This window comes from Rhineura floridana, chromosome 4 (genome assembly GCF_030035675.1).
Source record: "Rhineura floridana isolate rRhiFlo1 chromosome 4, rRhiFlo1.hap2, whole genome shotgun sequence".
In the NCBI taxonomy this organism is placed as follows: domain Eukaryota; kingdom Metazoa; phylum Chordata; class Lepidosauria; order Squamata; family Rhineuridae; genus Rhineura; species Rhineura floridana.
This window is the reverse complement of record NC_084483.1, coordinates 22,976,629-22,996,058: the sequence shown is the minus strand read 5'-3', so window position 1 is coordinate 22,996,058 and position 19,430 is coordinate 22,976,629. Positions and strand designations below refer to the sequence as shown.

At 41.2% G+C, this 19,430-nt stretch overlaps 2 protein-coding genes across 3 annotated transcripts in view; both read left to right on the top strand.

Annotated features, from left to right (window-relative positions):
• Positions 1 to 11,080, top strand: part of WDR35 (WD repeat domain 35) — a 55,670-nt gene extending 44,590 nt beyond the window's left edge. For both annotated transcript variants that reach the window (XM_061622645.1, XM_061622646.1), the window contains exons 20-27: positions 330 to 476; positions 826 to 958; positions 3,644 to 3,754; positions 5,434 to 5,598; positions 6,810 to 6,950; positions 8,431 to 8,587; positions 9,144 to 9,384; positions 9,789 to 11,080. In XM_061622645.1, the coding sequence (XP_061478629.1) occupies positions 330 to 476; positions 826 to 958; positions 3,644 to 3,754; positions 5,434 to 5,598; positions 6,810 to 6,950; positions 8,431 to 8,587; positions 9,144 to 9,384; positions 9,789 to 9,942 (1,249 nt within the window). In that variant the 3' untranslated portion in view covers positions 9,943 to 11,080. The remainder of the gene's footprint in view (positions 1 to 329; positions 477 to 825; positions 959 to 3,643; positions 3,755 to 5,433; positions 5,599 to 6,809; positions 6,951 to 8,430; positions 8,588 to 9,143; positions 9,385 to 9,788) is intronic.
• A 3,621-nt stretch (positions 11,081 to 14,701) lies between these two features.
• On the top strand, positions 14,702 to 15,899 carry LOC133384284 (uncharacterized). Its single transcript, XM_061626208.1, has 2 exons — positions 14,702 to 14,744; positions 14,973 to 15,899. The coding sequence occupies exon 2, from the start codon at positions 15,152 to 15,154 to the stop codon at positions 15,824 to 15,826; it is 675 nt and encodes a 224-aa protein (XP_061482192.1). The 5' UTR covers positions 14,702 to 14,744; positions 14,973 to 15,151; the 3' UTR covers positions 15,827 to 15,899.
• Positions 15,900 to 19,430: the final 3,531 nt, after the last annotated feature.

Below are 19,430 nucleotides of genomic sequence, written 5' to 3'. Positions count from 1 at the left end.
ATGCCCCAAATTGTCCCATCTTCAGCCCCACCTCTAGCGGAGCACCAGCAGCAGGACCACTGTGATGATGGAAAACTTTACTGCCATCTAGCCGTGAAGGCAGAAAGTGCTACTACCTATGGAGAGAGAGATCAACAATATCTTATGGTCCCTGGAACACCCTCCCAGGGATCACAGAACTGTCTTATGTTGTATGTTTTTATTTTGTAAGCCAAGTTGATGGGGCTTTTGCCTTTAAAGCAGTCTAAACATACTTTTAAATAAATAAAGCATTTTAGAATTGACTCTTTGAGTTTCCTGAAGTTGTGTATTTTCTTTTATATTTTCAGAGATCTTGCAGTTGATTTACGAATGAAACTAGGGAATGGATTTCGAGTAGTGCAGCTGTTGCAAACAGGCTCAGGACATGGTGATGATAATCTCCTTGAAATGGCACACAATGAAATTGGGGACTATTTTGCAGATAGACAGAAATGGTAGGTTCAATATTTTGAAAATGTAAATGATTATACAGTAACTGCCTCCTATTCAAACTGGGCTTCATCAAATGTTTTAGTTTTGCCTTATGCAGGGAATTGATGTAGAACAATGTCTAACTTCCTTGTATCTCTGGGAATGATTTGTTATATTAATATATTTATTTGAAAGAGACACAAAAATTACTCTATTTTGATAACGGAAGCATAACATTTAAATACATAAATAAATTGGCAGTTTTGAGGAGGTTATACATACCTGGCTGAGCGTGCCTATAACAAGCAGGTAATATAAACAGATCCTCAGATATCTGGTTTCCTCCCCTACCCACCCAAATTCTTCGTATAGGACAAATGCTGTTCCATATTATGTACAAGGTAGAAACCATGAACGTCTGGCTGAATGTTACTATATGCTGGAAGACTATCAAGCGTTAGAGGATTTGGCTAACTCACTTCCTGAAAACAACAAACTGCTTCCTGTAAGTACCGAAGGCTGCTTACTGAGAATTCTCATCAAGCTGTAATCCTGTACACATTTATTTATTTATTTATTAAATTTCTATCCCACCCTTCCTCCTGAAGGAATGCAGAGTGGCAAATACATGTGCAATAAAAATACAATTAAAATTGTAAAACATATTTATAAAATATTTAAAATATTAAGATGAAACATTTAAAATGTTTAAAAACTGTTCAAAACATCTAAAAACAATAAAACATGCAACCAAATCATGTCTTTGGATAGGCCCACTGAAATAAAAATGTTTCCAGCAGGTATTTAAAAGCGTACTAATGTCAATATGCAGGGCGTTCCAAAGTACAGGTGCTGCTGCACTAAAGGCATGGCTCCTTACAGACACAGAATGGACATTGTGTGGCACTTGTAGAACTGAAAGTTCTGCAGATCACAATCATTGAGTCAACCCGTATGGCAGTTACATGTGACTTGCTTCTGAGTAGATATGGATAAGATTATACTGTGTGGTTTTGCCTATTTCAGGCATTTTTTTCATCTAAAAATAATCAGGCTATTAGTCCAATTCTAGTGTGGGTAGCAATGGTAAAAATATCAGTAGAAAGAGATGACCAGAATTATTCCTCGTGCTGAAAGAAAAAGCTTGTCAGAATAGCCTGATATCATCCAGTAAATAACCACTTGTTACACAAATCAAATATTTTATGTTACTCTTTCTAAACTATGTTGCAAGTTTTAGAAGAAAGTGACAATACAGACATCTTTGCTGGAATGTGTCTTTTCATATATGGTCTTTAACACAAAAATAACTTCAGGCATATTCCTTCCCAGCCCTCTTCAGTGTTCTAATACCAAATCACCGTAGAAAGAATGCCAGCTGTCAATTTTTTAAAAGGGGATACATGAAGGAAAATGGCACATTGCTCATTCTAAAGCAAAAACAGTATATCCCAGTTTATCACTTTTAACATTTTAATGATATGTGAGAAGTATGAACAATAAAATACAGAGAAGACGGTAATGACATTAGAGTTTCAGCTACAAACACTACATGATAACAATATCCTGCTTCTACATTCATCAAATGTATGCATCTGACAACGTACTCTGTCAGCATATGCCACTGTGGATTTGTTATTATGTTAGCAAATGTTCCATTCCTGGGCGAGGTCCTGGAACGAGTGGTGGCAGGCCAGCTCCAGACACTCTTGGATGAGACTGATTATCTGGATCCATTTCAGTCGGGTTTCAGGCCTGGTTTTGGCATGGAAACAGCCTTGGTAGCCCTGTATGATGACCTTTGTCGGGAGAGAGACGGGGGAGTGTGACTCTGTTGATTCTCCTTGATCTCTCAGCGGCTTTCGATACCATCGACTATGGTATCCTTCTGGGGAGACTAGCTGAGTTGGGAGTGGGAGGTACTGCATTGCAGTGGTTCCGCTCCTACTTGGCAGGTCGGCTCCAGAAGGTGGTGCTTGGGGAACATTACTTGGCACCCTGGACTCTCCAGTATGGGGTTCCGCAGGGGTCAGTTCTGTCCCCCACACTGTTCAACATCTACATGAAACCGTTGGGTGCGGTCATCTGGAGCTTTGGAGTGCGTTGCCATCAGTATGCTGATGACACGCAGCTCTATTTCTCCTTTTCATCTTCTTCAGGTGAGGCTGTCAATGTGCTGAACCGGTGCCTTGCTGCAATGGACTGGATGAGGGCTAATAAACTGAGGCTCAATCCAGACAAGACTGAGACAAGACAGCAGCTAGTGAGTGGTTTTTCTGACCAGATGGTGGATGTCCAACCTGTTCTGGATGGGGTTGCACTCCCCCTGAAGGAGCAGGTTCGTAGCTTGGGGCTTCTCCTAGAACCATCTCTGTCACTTGAGGCTCAGGTAGCTTCGGTGGCATGGAGTGCCTTCTACCAACTTCGGTTGGTGGCCCAACTACATCCCTATCTGGACAGGGATAACCTGGCTTCAGTTGTCCATACTCTGGTAACCTCCAAATTAGATTACTGCAATGCACTCTACTTGGGGCTGCCTTTGAAGACAGTTCGGAAAATGCAGCTTGTCCAAAATGCAGCGGCCAGATTGGTAACGGACCAGACGGTCCGAACATATAAAACCGATTCCACCTGTACACTACGGTCAAGATCAAAGGCCCTCCTCCGGGTGCCTACTCCAAGGGAAGCTCAGAGGGTGGCAACAAGGGAGAGGGCCTTCTCAGTGGTGGCCCCCAAATTATGGAATGACCTTCGTGACGAGGTGCGCCTGGCGCCAACACTGTTACCTTTTCGGCACCAGGTCAAGACTTTCCTCTTCTCCCAGGCATTTTAGCATGTGTTTTAAATTGTTTTTATATTGTTTTAAATTTAAAAATTGTGTTTTAAATTGTTTATAAAATATGTGTTTTAAATTGTATATTTGTTTTAATGTTTTTGATTGCTGTAAACCGCCCAGAGAGCTTTGGCTATGGGGCGGTATACAAGTGCAATAAATAAATAAATAAATTATTGAAGATATCTGTAGTTAATATCTATAATTTTGATACTGCACATAGGGTGATATCGTTAGTCATACTCATACTAGACCTAATGAAATCAATGAATCTACTCTGAATATAACTAACCTTTGATATCACCCAAAGAATGCTATTTTTCTGGAATTTAATTATACTTTTGATGCCCCTTGCAGGACATAGCCCACAAGTTTGTTACTGTGGGTATGTGTGAACAAGCTGTAACAGCCTTTCTCAAATGTAACAGACCAAAGGATGCAGTAGATATCTGTGTCAATCTCAACCAGGTAACATAAACCCAGCGTAGAAGATGCTGAACTCAAAGCTTGTTTGCAAGTTAATATAGTGGTTCATTTCAGTATCATTTCTCCTTATAGCTTACTGATAGCATGTATCAGATAGCCAAAAGAGCTATTATATAATGACTTATAATATAATAATCAATTGATCCATACTGACCTTTTTATATCCTCCTGTGCTCTGTGTTTGAGGGCCAAACCACAATTTACATGAGAGATCTGAAATCAGAACTCCCAGTACCTTTTATTTTTTTAAAAGCAGCTAGCAGGAGAGACACAATTCAGATCTGTGCTACAGCAGTGTGTACATATGGGGGAAGGGGTTCCACTCAGTTCCCTGATGCACACATCCCAAAACTGCTATTGGCTGCCTTGAAACACATGCAAGTACTAGGGGAAATTAACACAGGGGAGAGGGTGGAGAATCTCTGGCCTGCACACCTGATTGGGTCCTGCAGTTTGGACTGTTCCCCATAAACCAAGGCTGTTTCCCATAAACCACACCTACCTGCCCCACACCTGACATCATATGTGAAGTCAGGTGTGGGGCAGGTACATACATAGTTACTAAGGAACAATCAGGAGCTTAAACAATTGGAACTGAGAGGGAGCCCTACTGGGATCAGCTGCACTAGGGAGTTCGCCTTCCAAAATGGAGCATTTTTCCCACTGCAGAAGAAGTGGTTTGGATTCAAGCACGTCTGCAGAGGGGAAAATGCTCTACTTGGAAGAATCCAAACTGCTTCAAAGGAGTTCAGAGGGGCTCCCTCTGTCATTTACAGCCAGCCTCTTTGAAAATGTGCTGCCACCACCAGTCACCAGATTGGCACTGAAAACACATCTTCAGAGGAGGCTGCTGTAAACACTGATCAGCAGTTACAGCAGCCTCCTTTGAGCTTTGACAGGTATCAGTCACCTGATGTTGTTATGACATTAGGTGACTGGCAAGCAGATAGACTTGCCACATCAGGGGGAACTCCTGCAAATGCTAGCTGGGAGAGCAGTCTTCTTGATTGCAGCACACTGGGTGGAGAGCCACCGCTCGCTGCTCCTCAGCTGAGGAGTGGTGAGAGCCTAATTACTATTCCCATTGTGGCCTGCTGAATTGGGTTCAAGCTCCCTGCCCAGCATGCCATGAAAATAATTCCCATGCTCCTTAGTGGATATGCATGGATCGGCTGCGGAGGAAGGAGGTGTGGGTGTATATGTTAAGTGTGTCTACAGTTGTTGGTCAAATCTATGTGATAAGTGTGTTAAGTCTGTGTGTGTTCAAGATATGTGTGTGTGTTAAGGATATGTAATTACATGCATTCTGGACCCTGATCACTTCCGAAATTCAGTCCCCGACAGCTTAATGGGTAATCTGGCTCTTCGCCCAAAAATGGTTGCCTGATCCTCTTGTATAGAATCTTTCAGTGACCGTAGCCCTTGCAGTGCAGCACCTTTTTCACAACCCCCCCCCCCCAAGAGTAACAATAGAAACTACTTTGCCAGGCTTGGTGAGTTGTGTCAAAGTATTTCACCACAATAGGATTTACCAGCGGCCTCGAAACCCTAAGGCCTAAACCTATTTTTTCCAGTAACAGAGTCTTTTGCTTGACATTGGGCCTTTGGTGTATATTTGAAATTGTATGTAACTGACTAATGATTGTTACCTTTGCTTCTAGTGGAGTAAAGCCGTTGAACTGGCTAAGGAACACAATATGAAAGAAATTGGTTCCTTGCTAGCTAGATATGCATCTCAGTTATTGGAAAAGAACAAGCCCCTTGATGCTGTTGAGTTGTATCGTAAAGCCAACTATTTCTTTGATGCTGCTAAGCTCATGTTCAAGGTACTAAGCTCATGTTCAAGGTTATTGCGGGGTAACTGGGATAATTGTCCATATATGTGCATTTTTGGTAATATACAATGGTAGTCAAGAGGTTGGTATTTACTTTTTACATGTGAGCTTGTGCTTTAATCTTAAACAATGCTGCTTCTGTTTCTGGGAATAAATGTATATCTCATTGTATGCTATAACGTTCCTCCAGTAAAGCCTTTTATCTGGGCTTCCAAGCACATAAGTGCGCATGCATGTGTTTTCTCAACAGCAGCTTCCCCTGCACTGGTTAGAAGGTGCAGCTTCTGATGCAGTGCAAGCATCCAACGTCCCATTGCATGTGTGGCTTTAGCTTCTCTAGATGAGGATCTGTGAGCACACCGTTGACATACTAAAGCTGCAAGATTTTAAGCAATTATTCAGTAGCTCAGTTTAAGTTTCAAGCGCAGATTAATACTTTGTCCCCTGACTGAAGGAGGTTGCTGTCCTGGCCAAGCCTGTTGGAATCAGTCTCAGACTTCTCGGTGTGTTTTTCTCCATTATGTTTAATGGAAAACTTCCATTTAGAGCACTTCATGGATCAGGTTATAGGTCACACAAGATTCTGCATCTCTACACAGCTTTATAAAACAACTTTGCGTGCTCCATCAGTTGTTAGGAGGAACTGCAGCTGGCTAAAGATCAAAGGTGCTTTTTGGACCTGAGAGGCTTCTCAATCCAAAGCGGCAAAGGGAGTTTTGATCCTATCCTGGTTCCTCCCTCTCAAGGGTGGCAAGGTGCCATGACACCCCCAGCAGGGAAACACAGCACAGTGGTCAGGCATGGTGGGGCAGTTTTTCCCCACCACACTTACCATGGCAGGGCAACAGTGAGGTTGGAGTGCACAGGATCACCAGAGGGAGAACCGGATTGGCTCTGTTAATGTGCTCGCATAGCCCCAACCTCACCATCAGCCTGCATCATCCCAGTAAGCAGCGGCACTGCCTCACCATGTTAGCAGCTTCTGATATTGGTAATGCAGCTGCCCTTGGATTTCTCTTTTTCCAGTATGGTTCCAGACAGAGGGGGGGGATTGGCTGGGGTATATAAATAGAACTTAAAATTTCATATTGTTTCCTATTTTCTGTTTTATGAACCTTAGGCTTTCATTCTCATGCTGTAAACAAAACAAAAATAAACTTTATATTTTTTAACAATGGAATTTTTACATTTATCTTTAAAAGATTGCAGATGAAGAGGCTAAAAAGAGGACAAAGCCTTTGCGTGCTAAAAAACTCTATGTCATGTCTGCTTTACTTGTCGAACAATATCATGAACAAATGAAAAACATGCAGAGGGGAAAAGCCAAAGGAAAGACTTCAGAGGTATAGTGTCTAAATGCTTGATCGCACACTATGATGAAAGCAGGTCATACCATATTCAAAATGATGCTAAGAAAAATGCCTGTAGCCTCCATGTAATACAAATGACAATAAATCTCTCTAATATTTTTTCTTCAAAAAGTGCTATTCAGAATAGTATGTAGAAAATAGTTTTACAGGGGTATCAAATCCAGCAAAAAGTTTCAAGGGTCACAGGCAGGAGCCTCCCAGGTATCCCATGCACTCCCTTCTCACAATTCCTGCAGAAGAACTCACAAACATTCTCTTATTAGGAAATATTTTAATTAGCAGGAGAAGGGGCAATCTTGTGGGTGAAAACTGCTTCTTGACTCCTTTGATGTCACTTGATTGTACAAAGTGCTGCCTCCATCTGTTGAAAGGAATAGGGGCCCCACCCACCTGTCAGAGTTGGCCTGCAGGGCATTGGGGAAGAAAGGATCCATTAGCTGGCTGGATCCAGTTTCCCACACCTGGAATATGGGAACATCATTCTCTGCATCACAGCTTCACATCCAAGCAAATGTGTTCAGTTTTAGGAAACGCATAGGTCATCCAGTGAATGTTGTTGTTGTTGTTTCTATGCTGCTCAATATATATAAAAATATATCTAAGTGGTGTACAGCACAACAACAAAAATGTTAGAAAAATATATAATTAAACCCTAATACAAATACTTACATAATACATAATGCAAATTAACAAATATACCAAATTACCAAAACAATTCCCTCGTACTTCCCCACTCAGCATCTCTCAATCTCCTGGCTGTCACCTACGACTCCGCCCACCCACCCTGGCTCTCACCCAACAAACACAAATCACCCCCAAAGGTCTCACAAGAAAGAAAATTCCTCAGGGGATCCTGAAGATGGCATTGAGGACAGTTTTTTGTAGGCCTGGGAACAATCTTGCATGTTGAGTCTTTGTCTCCCATGAACATGCTGACTTCTTTATTGAACACTCTAACAGGAGCCTGGGATTGTTGCAGCAAACCAGCAGCTATGCTCTGAGTTGGCCTGCTGCATTAGTATTCTGTTGGACAACTTCTTGCTAGAATCCACAGGATGAGAGCCCTTTTGTCCTTGCTTTTCAGCTCGCACCAACCTGGCTTGCTTGCCAGGCACCAGGTTTCAATACCTGGGGAGGTTAGAGGGGAGGGGGGGAAACACACTTCAGTCAGCTGCATCTCCTTCCACATCTAGACTAGCTACACCCTCCGTTAACATAAGTTTGGAGAGATAACTGAACTGCTTTTGAAAGCTTTTCCCATTATTTGTACTTTGCTGCTGTACAAATGACCTCCCATCTGAACAATGATATCATGACCTGTAATTAGTACAGTGTATGAAATTTTGAAGCAGCTGTCTTCACTAGCCAAAGAAGAAAGTAGGCATGATAACTCGGGAGTAGACAACTATTTTACCTGAATGTTTTCTTCTCTCTGTTGTATCTCTGCTTCCAGGCTACTTCAGCATTAGCTGGTTTGCTAGAGGAAGATGTTCTTTCTTCAGACAGTCGCCTAATTGATAATGCTTGGCGAGGAGCTGAGGCTTACCATTTTTTTATACTTGCCCAAAGGCAGCTTTATGAAGGTTATGTAGATACAGCAATGAAGACAGGTAGGATTACTTGTTGTTCTTGTTCGTGTGAATTGTTGTGTATTTTGGCTTAAGATTCATAGGCCATGGGGTTCCAAAGGCTCAGGTTGATCAGAATTAGACATCCAGTCCTTAAGTAAATGTGTCCAGTTGCCCTTTTCTCTTTGATAAATTAGGAGGTATTCCCCTGCACAATGGAAAAGCTACTGAAGCCCCTGCATGCCCCACATTTGTTGGGATGGTGATGAATATTGTCCATGTGAGCAGATTTGACAAAATCTTCTAGTCTTTACAGAAAAGACATTTGCCCCAGTCTTGCAGTTTGATGCAGATATGAAAGCTCTAATACAAGCAGAAGCTCCCTCGTGCTTAAGGATTTTCACTTCAATGGAAGGAGCAGGGCCATGCATGCATCCTTTTTGTTTTCACCAAACCACTCCCATTAGAGTGAAAGGAACTCTAAGTGCATGTCAGAGTGTGGATCAAGGTGAATGAATTAAAATAATATTACAGTACTCCTGAAATTAAACCATCAAGTTTAGTGAAACAGATGAATATGTTGTTCTCTGGTTTACAGCCCTTCACTTGAGAGATTATGAAGACATTATTCCTGCAGTAGAGATCTATTCCTTATTGGCTCTCTGTGCATGTGCCAACAGAGCATTTGGTATCTGTTCAAAAGCTTTTGTTAAACTGGAATCTTTAGAAAACCTCATCCCAGACCAGAAGAATCAATATGAAGAACTTGCCCTGCAGATATTCACTAAACACTTTCCTAAAGATAACAAAAAGTCAGAGTTGGATGGTCTTCTTGAAGAGTAAGCTTGCTGCTTTTATTCTTGTTATATCTATAATATATTAGTTTAAATGTTGCATCTATGAGCAAAATTCTGCTAAAAATCGCTATTATGTGTGTGGCACTTCATGCTTAATTTTTGATAGAGGTTAAAATTGGAACTCACAACCTTTTATTAGTAGCAGCCAGACAGGTGACTGCCATTAGTGGGAATTCCTCTAAACCACGTGACAAAATGCAGTGGCCTTATGCTGTGCTTTTTTTGTTTTTCTAAAAAAAGAAAAAAGAATTGTTGCACACTGATGAAGTGTTCTGTGAGTAATCACAGCTTTGATTAGAACTGCTCATATTTTCACCAGCAATGAGACTGATCCATAAGACATATTGTAAGAGTTATTTTTTAAAAAAAATCTTTGTCTTTAATAGGGGAGAAGGGAAGCTTCCAACATGTGTTGCTACAGGAAGGCCCATCACGGAGTATCAATTCTGGATGTGCAATGTATGCAAGCACTGTGTACAAGCCCAAGAAATCAGCAATTACAATTTCTGCCCTCTCTGCCACAGCTCAGTGGCCTATTAATCATAGGAAAATGTCTGTGCCTTTATCGGTATGCATAACAAGTGCAAATGTTATGTTAAGCGCATATGTGGTATGAAATGTTTAGAAGCGCTTTTAAGATGGTTGAAGGGAAGAATACACTCAGAAACAAAAGCTATATGGTGTTTCGCCCATACCTATGAAAATTAAACTAATCTGAATCCTTTCTTTAACAGAGCCTCAACCTGGCAAATCACTTTTTTAGCACAACTGAATTCTAAGACAGACAAAAACAAAATGAAAGCCTGCCCTGTCTCTTTCTATGCTTATTTGGGGGGCCCTTCTACTTCAGAGGGCATTTATTATTTATTTTTATGTACACTATATATATTGGGTAGAATAGTTTCCAAAAACATTTGTGGCAGGCTGTAAAGTCTTAAAGGGAAAAAAATTGTAGTGGCAACCAGTGTAAAAATAGCACTGATTTAACAAATACAATAATTTTTCTGGCCCTTTCACACTGAGATGGAAATGTCCTAGCCCAAGTACATTTTACATAAAATAATTACCCAAGTATCCCTTTCTAAGTACAATACTGAAAAGATTTAAGCTGAAGCTCCAAAAAACCTGGGATTTAAACAAGCACACTTGAGAAAATATGGTGCCTGAGCCAGTCACAGTACTGCTGCATAGTCCTTTCTCCCTGATAACCTGTGTGACTATTCCTCCTTGCTGTTTTGCCTGACATGTTGTCATCCCAGCAGACCTCACTATGTCCTCCTTCCTCACAAACTGACTGCCTCTTACATCCAACCCACTTGTACATGAACTTGCATCTGTGTACAGATGCACTTCAACCAGCATATCTCAAGTTAGAGTGCTGCTTACACTGTATCCTGCAATTCTCCTGCTAGTGTGTCTTGAGTACAGGAATGCAACCTCACTTCCTTCTGCACAAGTCGGATATATTTGCACTTGCAAAGAACTCTGGAAGATACGGAAGTTACCCAATGTAGCTATAAGAAACCATGAGTTACATCTGACTGAATTCTTTGTCATCTGAGAGTTCAATAAAAACATATTTACTTGCACATTTCATTGTCTATGTACACGTAGAGCAGTTATCTCTGGTATTATGTAAGTTTTTGTATAAAAAAATATATAAAACACGTATTATCTTCTAATTGAACATTTAGCTAACTGCTTTCTTTGGTCTAGTAATATGGTTATTGATGATAATACCAATATTGTTAGTTTTATTTCCTTAAGGAATAAATTGTTTTATTTCTTTAATATTCTAGTAGTATGTTGCCTTTTTGCCAACATGTGGTCAAGGTAGTTTCAACCAAAAGTTGAAATGTGTCCAAAATAAGCAGTAAAAAAACCACCTACACCAAAACAGAAAGCAGGGAACGCACAAATAAAGTAAATAACCATACTGTATTGAATGTACTAGCATTGTATCTGTAAAAATATCATCCCAAATCTATTGCTGTTTCCAGATATATTTCACTTATATTCCAAATATCCAACTGCATGAGTTCAACTCTCATTAAAATAAACATAAACTCTTAATGTAAACCAAGGCCCAGATGGATATATTGCATAATTAATTGATGCATTAATGAATGAGAAGAAATCCTGTTAATATCTGCCACTGCTTCTGCTACTATAGACAGAGTATGTTATTAGGAAACAGACTTCTAACATGCAGTGGAGGTCCCTCTCTTAAGTGCAAGTGGGGCACTGCCAACCCTAAACCCCCAGTCTGTAACCCAGTTCCTTCTCTGTTCCTTACACTCATATTCAATACGTTATCTCACATTCAGAGACACTCTCGACTTAGTTCTATCCATCTCCTGCGCTTCCCAATCATCTTTGGACAGCACAGCCAGTTACAATTATTCCTATGGTTTCACCCATGTCTCCAGGGGTTTTAATAAATTCCACTAGGAGCCCCTAAGGAGAGCAGGGAACCCCTCTGACCCTCCATTTTGATTTTATTTCCCGTGGAATAAACTCTTACTAATCAAGAGTCCCTCAGAAATACATTGAAAGTTCCATAGCCATAGTGCAGGACTATGAAGAGTCTCCCCAACCATTCAGAGGCATGCATTTCAATCTGAGCCAGTCATATGCATACATTTGCAAGCTGCTTGTTGCTCTTCTCTGAGGTTGAGTTGCTTTCCCCTCATTTGGCAAGCACCAGGTTAAAGCAGCAGCAAGCACAATCCTTTTTTTCCCTTTTCTGTGGCTAATCAGCATACCAGTCTTTGAAATCCGCAATATATCTGTGAGCGTTGTTCAGCTTCTGGGTTCATCACTGCCATACATACAGACATTTCAGTGGGAGGAGTGGTGATAAACTACCCCAAAGTATGTTTGACTGGCATGGCAGAGAGGGGGTAATCTGGTTTCTTCATAGGCTGGACTGAGCCCTATTTATTATAGTGGGGAGGGAAAAGAGAGGTGACAAACAGCCCTTAAAAATGTCTGGTCGGCATCATGGATGGGGGAATCTGGCTTGTTCATGGGCCACACTGGGCCTTTTAATTGTCAGGTTGTGGGAAAGAAGAGATTATTGGTAGCAAACTGCCCCAAAATATGTTTGGCTGGCATTATAGTGGTGGGAGGAGAATCCGGTTTGTTCGTGGGCTGGACCTGGACTGAACCTTTTTTATTAACAGGGTGGGTGGTAGATGAGATTCGTGGTGACAAATTGCCCCAAGAATGAACTGGGTGGGCTAGGCCTTTTTTATTTATTTTTAATTTAAAGTATCTGAAAACTGGATGTGGGCTTATGCAAGATAATTAACTCTCATTAGAGATAAGAGCAAGAACTTAATTAAAACAAAAAGCTTAGCAGTACTTTGAAGAAGACCAGATGTTTATTTACTTTCCGAACCTAGGACTGTCTTTCATGATGGGGACTGGAGAAGATAGCAGGAGAGTAGTTGATAACACCGATATCCTGGCATTGGTAATCCAATTAGCAGGGCATATATATGGGGCTGTTCCACACTTCCAGCCTTAATTTCAGTTTGAGTGGGGAGGTGTAGGCAGGGCCAGCCCCAGGCATGTCGGGGCCCTTGGGCATCAGCTTGCCCTGGGCCCCGGCATGTACACGTGTGTGGCCCCCCATCTACCTGTCTCCACTCCCCTTCCCCCATGCCCCCCACCTACCTGTCTCCCCTTCCCCTGGAGCTACAGGGGCCCCTGAGGGGCCCCTCTGCTCCCCTTCCGAGATCTGCGGCAACAGCTGTGGATCGCAGGGCACGAACTTCTGCCTGCCCACCATTCCCTCGCCCCACCTACCTGTCTCCTGTCTTTTAGCATTGCCATTAACCAAGATGGCAGACACGGTTTCCCTAAGGGGCTGAAGCCTCTGCCGCCATCTTGGTTGATGGCACGTGTGTGCTATGCATGCACATCTCTGCCATCAACCAAGATGGTGACAGGGGCTTCAGCACCTTAGGGAAACCTCAACTGCCATCTTCATTAAGGGCAATGCTAAAAGGCAGGAGATAGGTGGGGCAAGGGCATGGTGGGCAGGCGGAAGCTCCTGCCTTGCGATCTGCGGCTATTGCCGTGGATCGCGGAAGGGGAGTGGGCCTCCAGGGGCCCTCGGGCCAGTGCCCCGCCTGGCTGCCCTTTAGAACCAGCCCTGGGTGTAGATATGATTGATCAAAAGGAGAACGAATGAGTTAAGCAAATTCCTGCTTTCATAAAAATAAAAAAATTAAAGATACTTTGTGTGAATGTCTGAGTCCCCGCACCAGTGGAATACTGGAGGAACTTGTGGAACTTCCTGCTGAAGTATTTAGAACTGATCATGTGGTGTGAAAGACTCCTTTTTCTAACATTTTCGTTTCTTGTTTTTCCCCACTGCCATGTCTTCTCTGAGAAATAGGAGCTTACAGTTGATAGGATTGGTTTTACTTTTTTAAGAAAGAAACTCGGGATCTTTAGCCAATGACTTATCCATGATACTTGAATACACTGCTCCAGGTTTGCGAGGTTCCTTCTGTGAACCAGGAAATAAGCCAGTCACAGCTTAAATAAAACATAATATTCCTGAATGTAACATTTGCTGTTTTCTACTATTCACATACGATGAACTATACCTAGGAGGAGGTATGATTTAGCTGTAGTAACTAAAATAAAACTATTCAAAGCCCCACATTGTTCATTTAAGCGGGTGTAGAACTGAACCCTGGTCTTCCAGGTCCTAGTCCAACTCTAACCATTACATTTATACAATTACAGGTGCTCATTTTAAATGTTTTAATTTAAAAATATAGTATCAAGTTGCCCAAATGTGTTTTTTCTTTTTACTCTTTGCATGAGATCTTCGTATAGTGTTGGCACTGGGGGAGAATAGCACTCTTGTGCCTTTAACAGCTGTGTGGCAGGCAGAAATTATTATGAACTGGAACTGAACTATTTTGTACCTTTTTAAAATGGACTTTCCAGACTTCCCAGGAGGATCCCTACGCCTGTGCAGCCTCTGAGACGAGCTCCGTCTTGGATGAAACTTATTCAGTTTAAATTCAGTCAGAAGGCTCTTTTCTGACTGGGAATAATTTCTTCCGGTTAAAGAAGAAACGTGAGATTTCCCACATAGCTTTGTTGTGATTGTTGGAGTCTGGAATTCGTCAGAATTGTCTGTCTTCCAGCAGCTCAGGCAGAGCGAGGATTTTTATGTTAGCTCAGCTGGATAAGTGACCCGTTTTTTTTTATATGGATTAACAGGCAAACATCCTCCTGTCTACATTCATCATTTTCTTATCTATATAGCTAAAGAGATTTGTCAAAGTAACAGCAATTGAGATAACCTAGGTGAGGTAAGACTTTCCTTTTTTTATTCACAGAACTAAGGGGGAAGAAAATATAAATAGCTTATCTTTTTTTTTTATTGCAAAAAGCTGACATGGAAAATAGCATTATAAAGATTACAACGGACGAGAGATTTCTGATTGGGAGAGATAAGAAATCTTTTTGATGTATGGCTGGGATTATTTTTCCTGATCTACTTTTTTTTTGATGAATCTGCTCATTCTGTCTGCTACTAGCTATTTCGACGCTGTGAACTAAAGCCGTTCTTACACTTCCGGGCAGATAAGAGATAAGGGCTGTCTAGCGTGTGACGTTTGTTGGAAAGATTAACTCCTTTGTAACTGGATAAAGAAATAAGCTGCTCTTTGTTTGGGACATTGAAAATTGAAGGAGTTTTGTTCCTTTGGCTTTAAGAATGACAATTAAGAAGATCATGGATGTACAAGAAGGGACTTTATCTCTAGACATGTTTCAGAAAATAATGAATGGGATTAACTCAATAAAACAAGAACTGAGAAATAATAGACAAGCGTGGAGAATTGAATTTTACGAAATGAGACAGGAGCTGAAAGAAACTCAGGATTCTATGAGAAAGGAGAATAAAGATAGATCTGGAAAACAAAAAAAGGATGAAAGAGAATGTAAAGGCAAGGTTCAAACTATGGAGATTGGCTTAATTATGGACATGAAAAAAGATTTGGATTTCCTGGCTCTGACGGATCCTGGAGACAAATATTATAGTTTGGAATTCAGCGCTGTCCCTGAAGGAATTGAAGAGATTGGAGATAAAGATATTATCGGTTCAAAAAAATTCCTGGACTGGAAGGATTTGATGGAATTTGAAATGGAGAAAGTTAACAGAATTAATCCCTGTTTTGTGTCAATGGAAAAATCTTCAAGAGATGTACTAGTGTATCATGTGGAAAAGAGGAACAGAGATGCGGCTTTGCAGCAATACTTCCGTGATATGTTCGGAATTCATGGCAAGAAAATATCTGTGATGGAGGAAATTCCTATCAGACTTTTATTATATGACTATGACAGCAAGATTTTTGGATGCGTGGAGATGGAAGATGGAAGATGGACCTAATACGGATAAAGACAGAAGAGCGATTTGAAATTACTGGACTTAGTAGACTTGATGAGTTGGATTAATTGACATGTTTATTTAGGGGGGGAAATTGATTGATATATATCTCAAGGATTGGAAACTTCTCTTTGACTTTTTGTGGAAGATTAAAATGATATGATGTTAATGAGATTTGAAACCAATTAAGATAACCGCTGGAGGAAGGTGATTTTATAATCTATTAAGAGATAGGTTTGTTATATATTATTGATTTATAGCTGAACTATGACAAATCGGAAGTCAATATTTTTATATTTTTTTCTCTTCTTTTTTTATTGTATTAGTTATTGATTTGTGTTTTTTTTGTATTGTTTTGGTTTTGAAAATTTGAATAAAAATTAATTGAAAAAAATAAAATAAAATGGACTTTTCAGGCACTCCTGGTTACTAAAACAATCCTTTTCAGAAGTAAGTAAGTAAAGCCCACTCTGGGGCTTGCTCATGAGAGTGAGTATAGGATGAAAGCTCTGTTAGGTGCTAAGTATTTCTTAAACTGCTATGTTTAAGTGTCTGCTGTTTCTTTGCAAAGGAGGAGGACAGGAAAAGAACCAGAGAAGGGGGAGGCCACACAACTTTTCTCCCAGCAGAGAAACAGCTGTGACATCAGGGACCCCTTATGAACCATAAGACACTTTATGGTTTAGTTAGGTAATGTTTGTAAAACTGCAGTGCTGAACTGCCCAAAGTATGTTGGCAATGCAAGAGAATGGGGAGAAAACTAGAATTTGGCCGTGCTCCTATGACCTCACTGGCCACACATAGCAGCCCTACGAGGTCTAGTGGACACCAGCTGCCACTGCTAACATGTAGGGGTATGCACTGACCACAAGAGTGGGTTTGGACCCTGATTTGGTGCTTTGAAAGACTGATTTAGCTCAGACTGATGTGGAAACTCTCCAATTCAGCTCAGGCAGAACCTCTCCAATTCAGCTCAGGTCTGAATTCAAGCCCTACTGGGGGGAAACTGAAGCCTCTACATTCACTACTATGAGAAAAGTTTTAAAACAGCTATATCTTTTTTGTCAGAATTTGATGAAATTTTCAGGCACAGTAGCCCCTCCTGAGTGGATAAACCCTCCCAAATTCCAGATGAATAGGACCAGTTTTTTTGTGCTGGGCACTTTTAAAGTTTGGTGTGTTTGTCAAGGACCCATGTATAACTTTGTAAACATATTGTTGGTTGAAATTTGCATGTGTGGTAACCCCTTCTGGGATAAATACAGCCAGCCAGCCAGCGGCAGTAGTTTTCCTGAAAGGACAGCTTTTACGATTTGGGAGTTGTAAAAAAAAAAAAAGGATTCATGTAATCTCTATTGTTTTTTGCGCAATCAACAGAAAGGTACCTCTTGTTAAAAAAAAACCTGCCAAATTTCAGGACGATAGATGCAAGGGCTTTGTGCTAGGCAGCTTTAACTGATGAAACTAAAAGATGCTCCCTATTCTTCCTGTGATTTGTGGCAACAAATTTAGTATGAAAATGACATGCATCATACATTACAGAAGTGCTCCTAGAAAAATAACCCGCACAATTTCAGGAGGATGGGTGGAGGGGCTATATATGATTATTTTTTTTATTAAAAAAAACAGCTTCAGGCTTGGGTTTGCTTAGCTGGCATCAAAAGTCACAGAAACTACGAGTAAAACTGTTAAACTGATTTGAAAGAGGCAGGAGGATTTGAATGCTCGGCATTTTCCAAGGGCACAAAACAGAGAAGAACAAGACAGGACAAAGCTTTGTGATTGGAGAGCCCTCTTAAAATGATTCCCTCTGATTGGAAGCTAGAAATGTCAGTCACAAATGAGCTCTCCCTCCACCCTCTTCCCACCCTTGCTTGAGGCAAAATGTTTAAATGTTTGTAGACTTTTTAAAAAAACATCCAAATCACCTCAGAGGCCCCCTGATTTAGTTGAGGGTGATTTAGAGGAATCCCACTTCACCTCAGACAAACCCCAACTCTCCAAACCATCCAAATCCAGTGCCCAGGTTAAGCACAGCTCTGGTAGAATGGCAGTGTCCTGACACACGTCCTCATTTGTGAAATTGACATCTTCTGTGCAGACAACTGCCTCAAAATGGAATCAGGGAGAGGGTAGGAGGGACTCCCTTCTGAAAGCTGGAGGATCAGCCAAGCTTTATAGCAAAAATCTTGTTTCTTCAGATGGATTTGGCCCCACAACAATTAAAAAAACTTTTTAAAAATTGTGCTGTGTATACATAGTCTGAGGATTCCAAGGATAAGCAATGTAGATGAGAGCTGCAGGGGTAGAAACAGCCAGAGAGTTACATGAATTGGAATGCAAGCAATGATATGGGGACAGAAAATCAACAAAAAGTTGCCACCGCCACAACTCCCCACCTCCTCCCCTAGTTTGCTTGCAAGGAAGTGTCCTAGTTCTGTTGCGGGATATTTCCTCCCTATGGAATCAAGCATCTCAACGGGACTTACTCCCAGACTAGTTAAGTATGTATAGGATTGCAGCCTCAATCTCATACACATGGTTATGAGTTGAATTGGCTTAATTATTGAGTACTCCATTCTTGTAAGAATTTAAGGATGCAATCCTAAATCCTGGCTGGCAGTAGGGGGCTTGATGGAATGACACAGCCCCGTCCAGAACAGAAGGCAAGCAGGGGGGAAATGCCCCATCGCTGCGCCAGCCTCCAGGCTGGTGGAGCAAAAAGGCCCCTATCTATGGGTCCCTGTCCCTAACCTGTCCTATTCTGGTAGTTTCCACTGGCTACTTCTTGTGGGGGTGCTATGGCCGGTAGCTTCTGCTCCCCCCCAATTAAGTGGGTATGTTGGGGCACTCCTTGCTGGCAAGGCTTCTCCACTGACAGCAGATCTCCCACACTGGAGATACATACACACATACAGGGCCACTTCCACCCCAAACACCATCCAGCACAGGGTGCGGATTGCTCTGCCCATAATAGTAGTAGATGTATGTATGTATGTACATTTCTTTATTTATTTAGGTGATCTGTTGTATTTTGTGTCCATATTATCGAATTACATATTTATAAAATCATTTTTTAAAAAATATTTTGGAGAATATTCAATGACGAAAGGAGAAAAGGGCTTCATGCAAAAGTCAAGGGTAGGTCACTCCCCAATAGATAATGCAGTCGTGGCCGTTTGTTTGCTTTTGCTCTTGCAGAATAATAGTGGAAGTATATTTATGTATCCGTAATTACAGTCCCCACCATCTAAGCAGTACACTTTTAGTTTACAGTCTGTCAGCATTTCCATTACACACTCCCATTTTTCAGAGGTCAATAACTTAAGCCGTTAAAAGGCTGCATCAGCAGGAAATGTGATATACAGCCTACCTAAGTCTCTTGATGTGTTTTTATCCTACTCCATGAAGGAGAAGAAATATTTTTGCTTTCCGTAATTTATGACAAAGTTTTGTCGTCTGCTATCTTCAAATTGGCCTGCTTCCTGAAATTAAAATGTTGCAGGCTGGCTGTCAGTAGAGAAGCAGCTAAACGTCTACCCACAAATAAATAAGCAGCCAAAATATAAGTCAGCTTGTTGAACAAGCAGTCATTAATTACATAGGT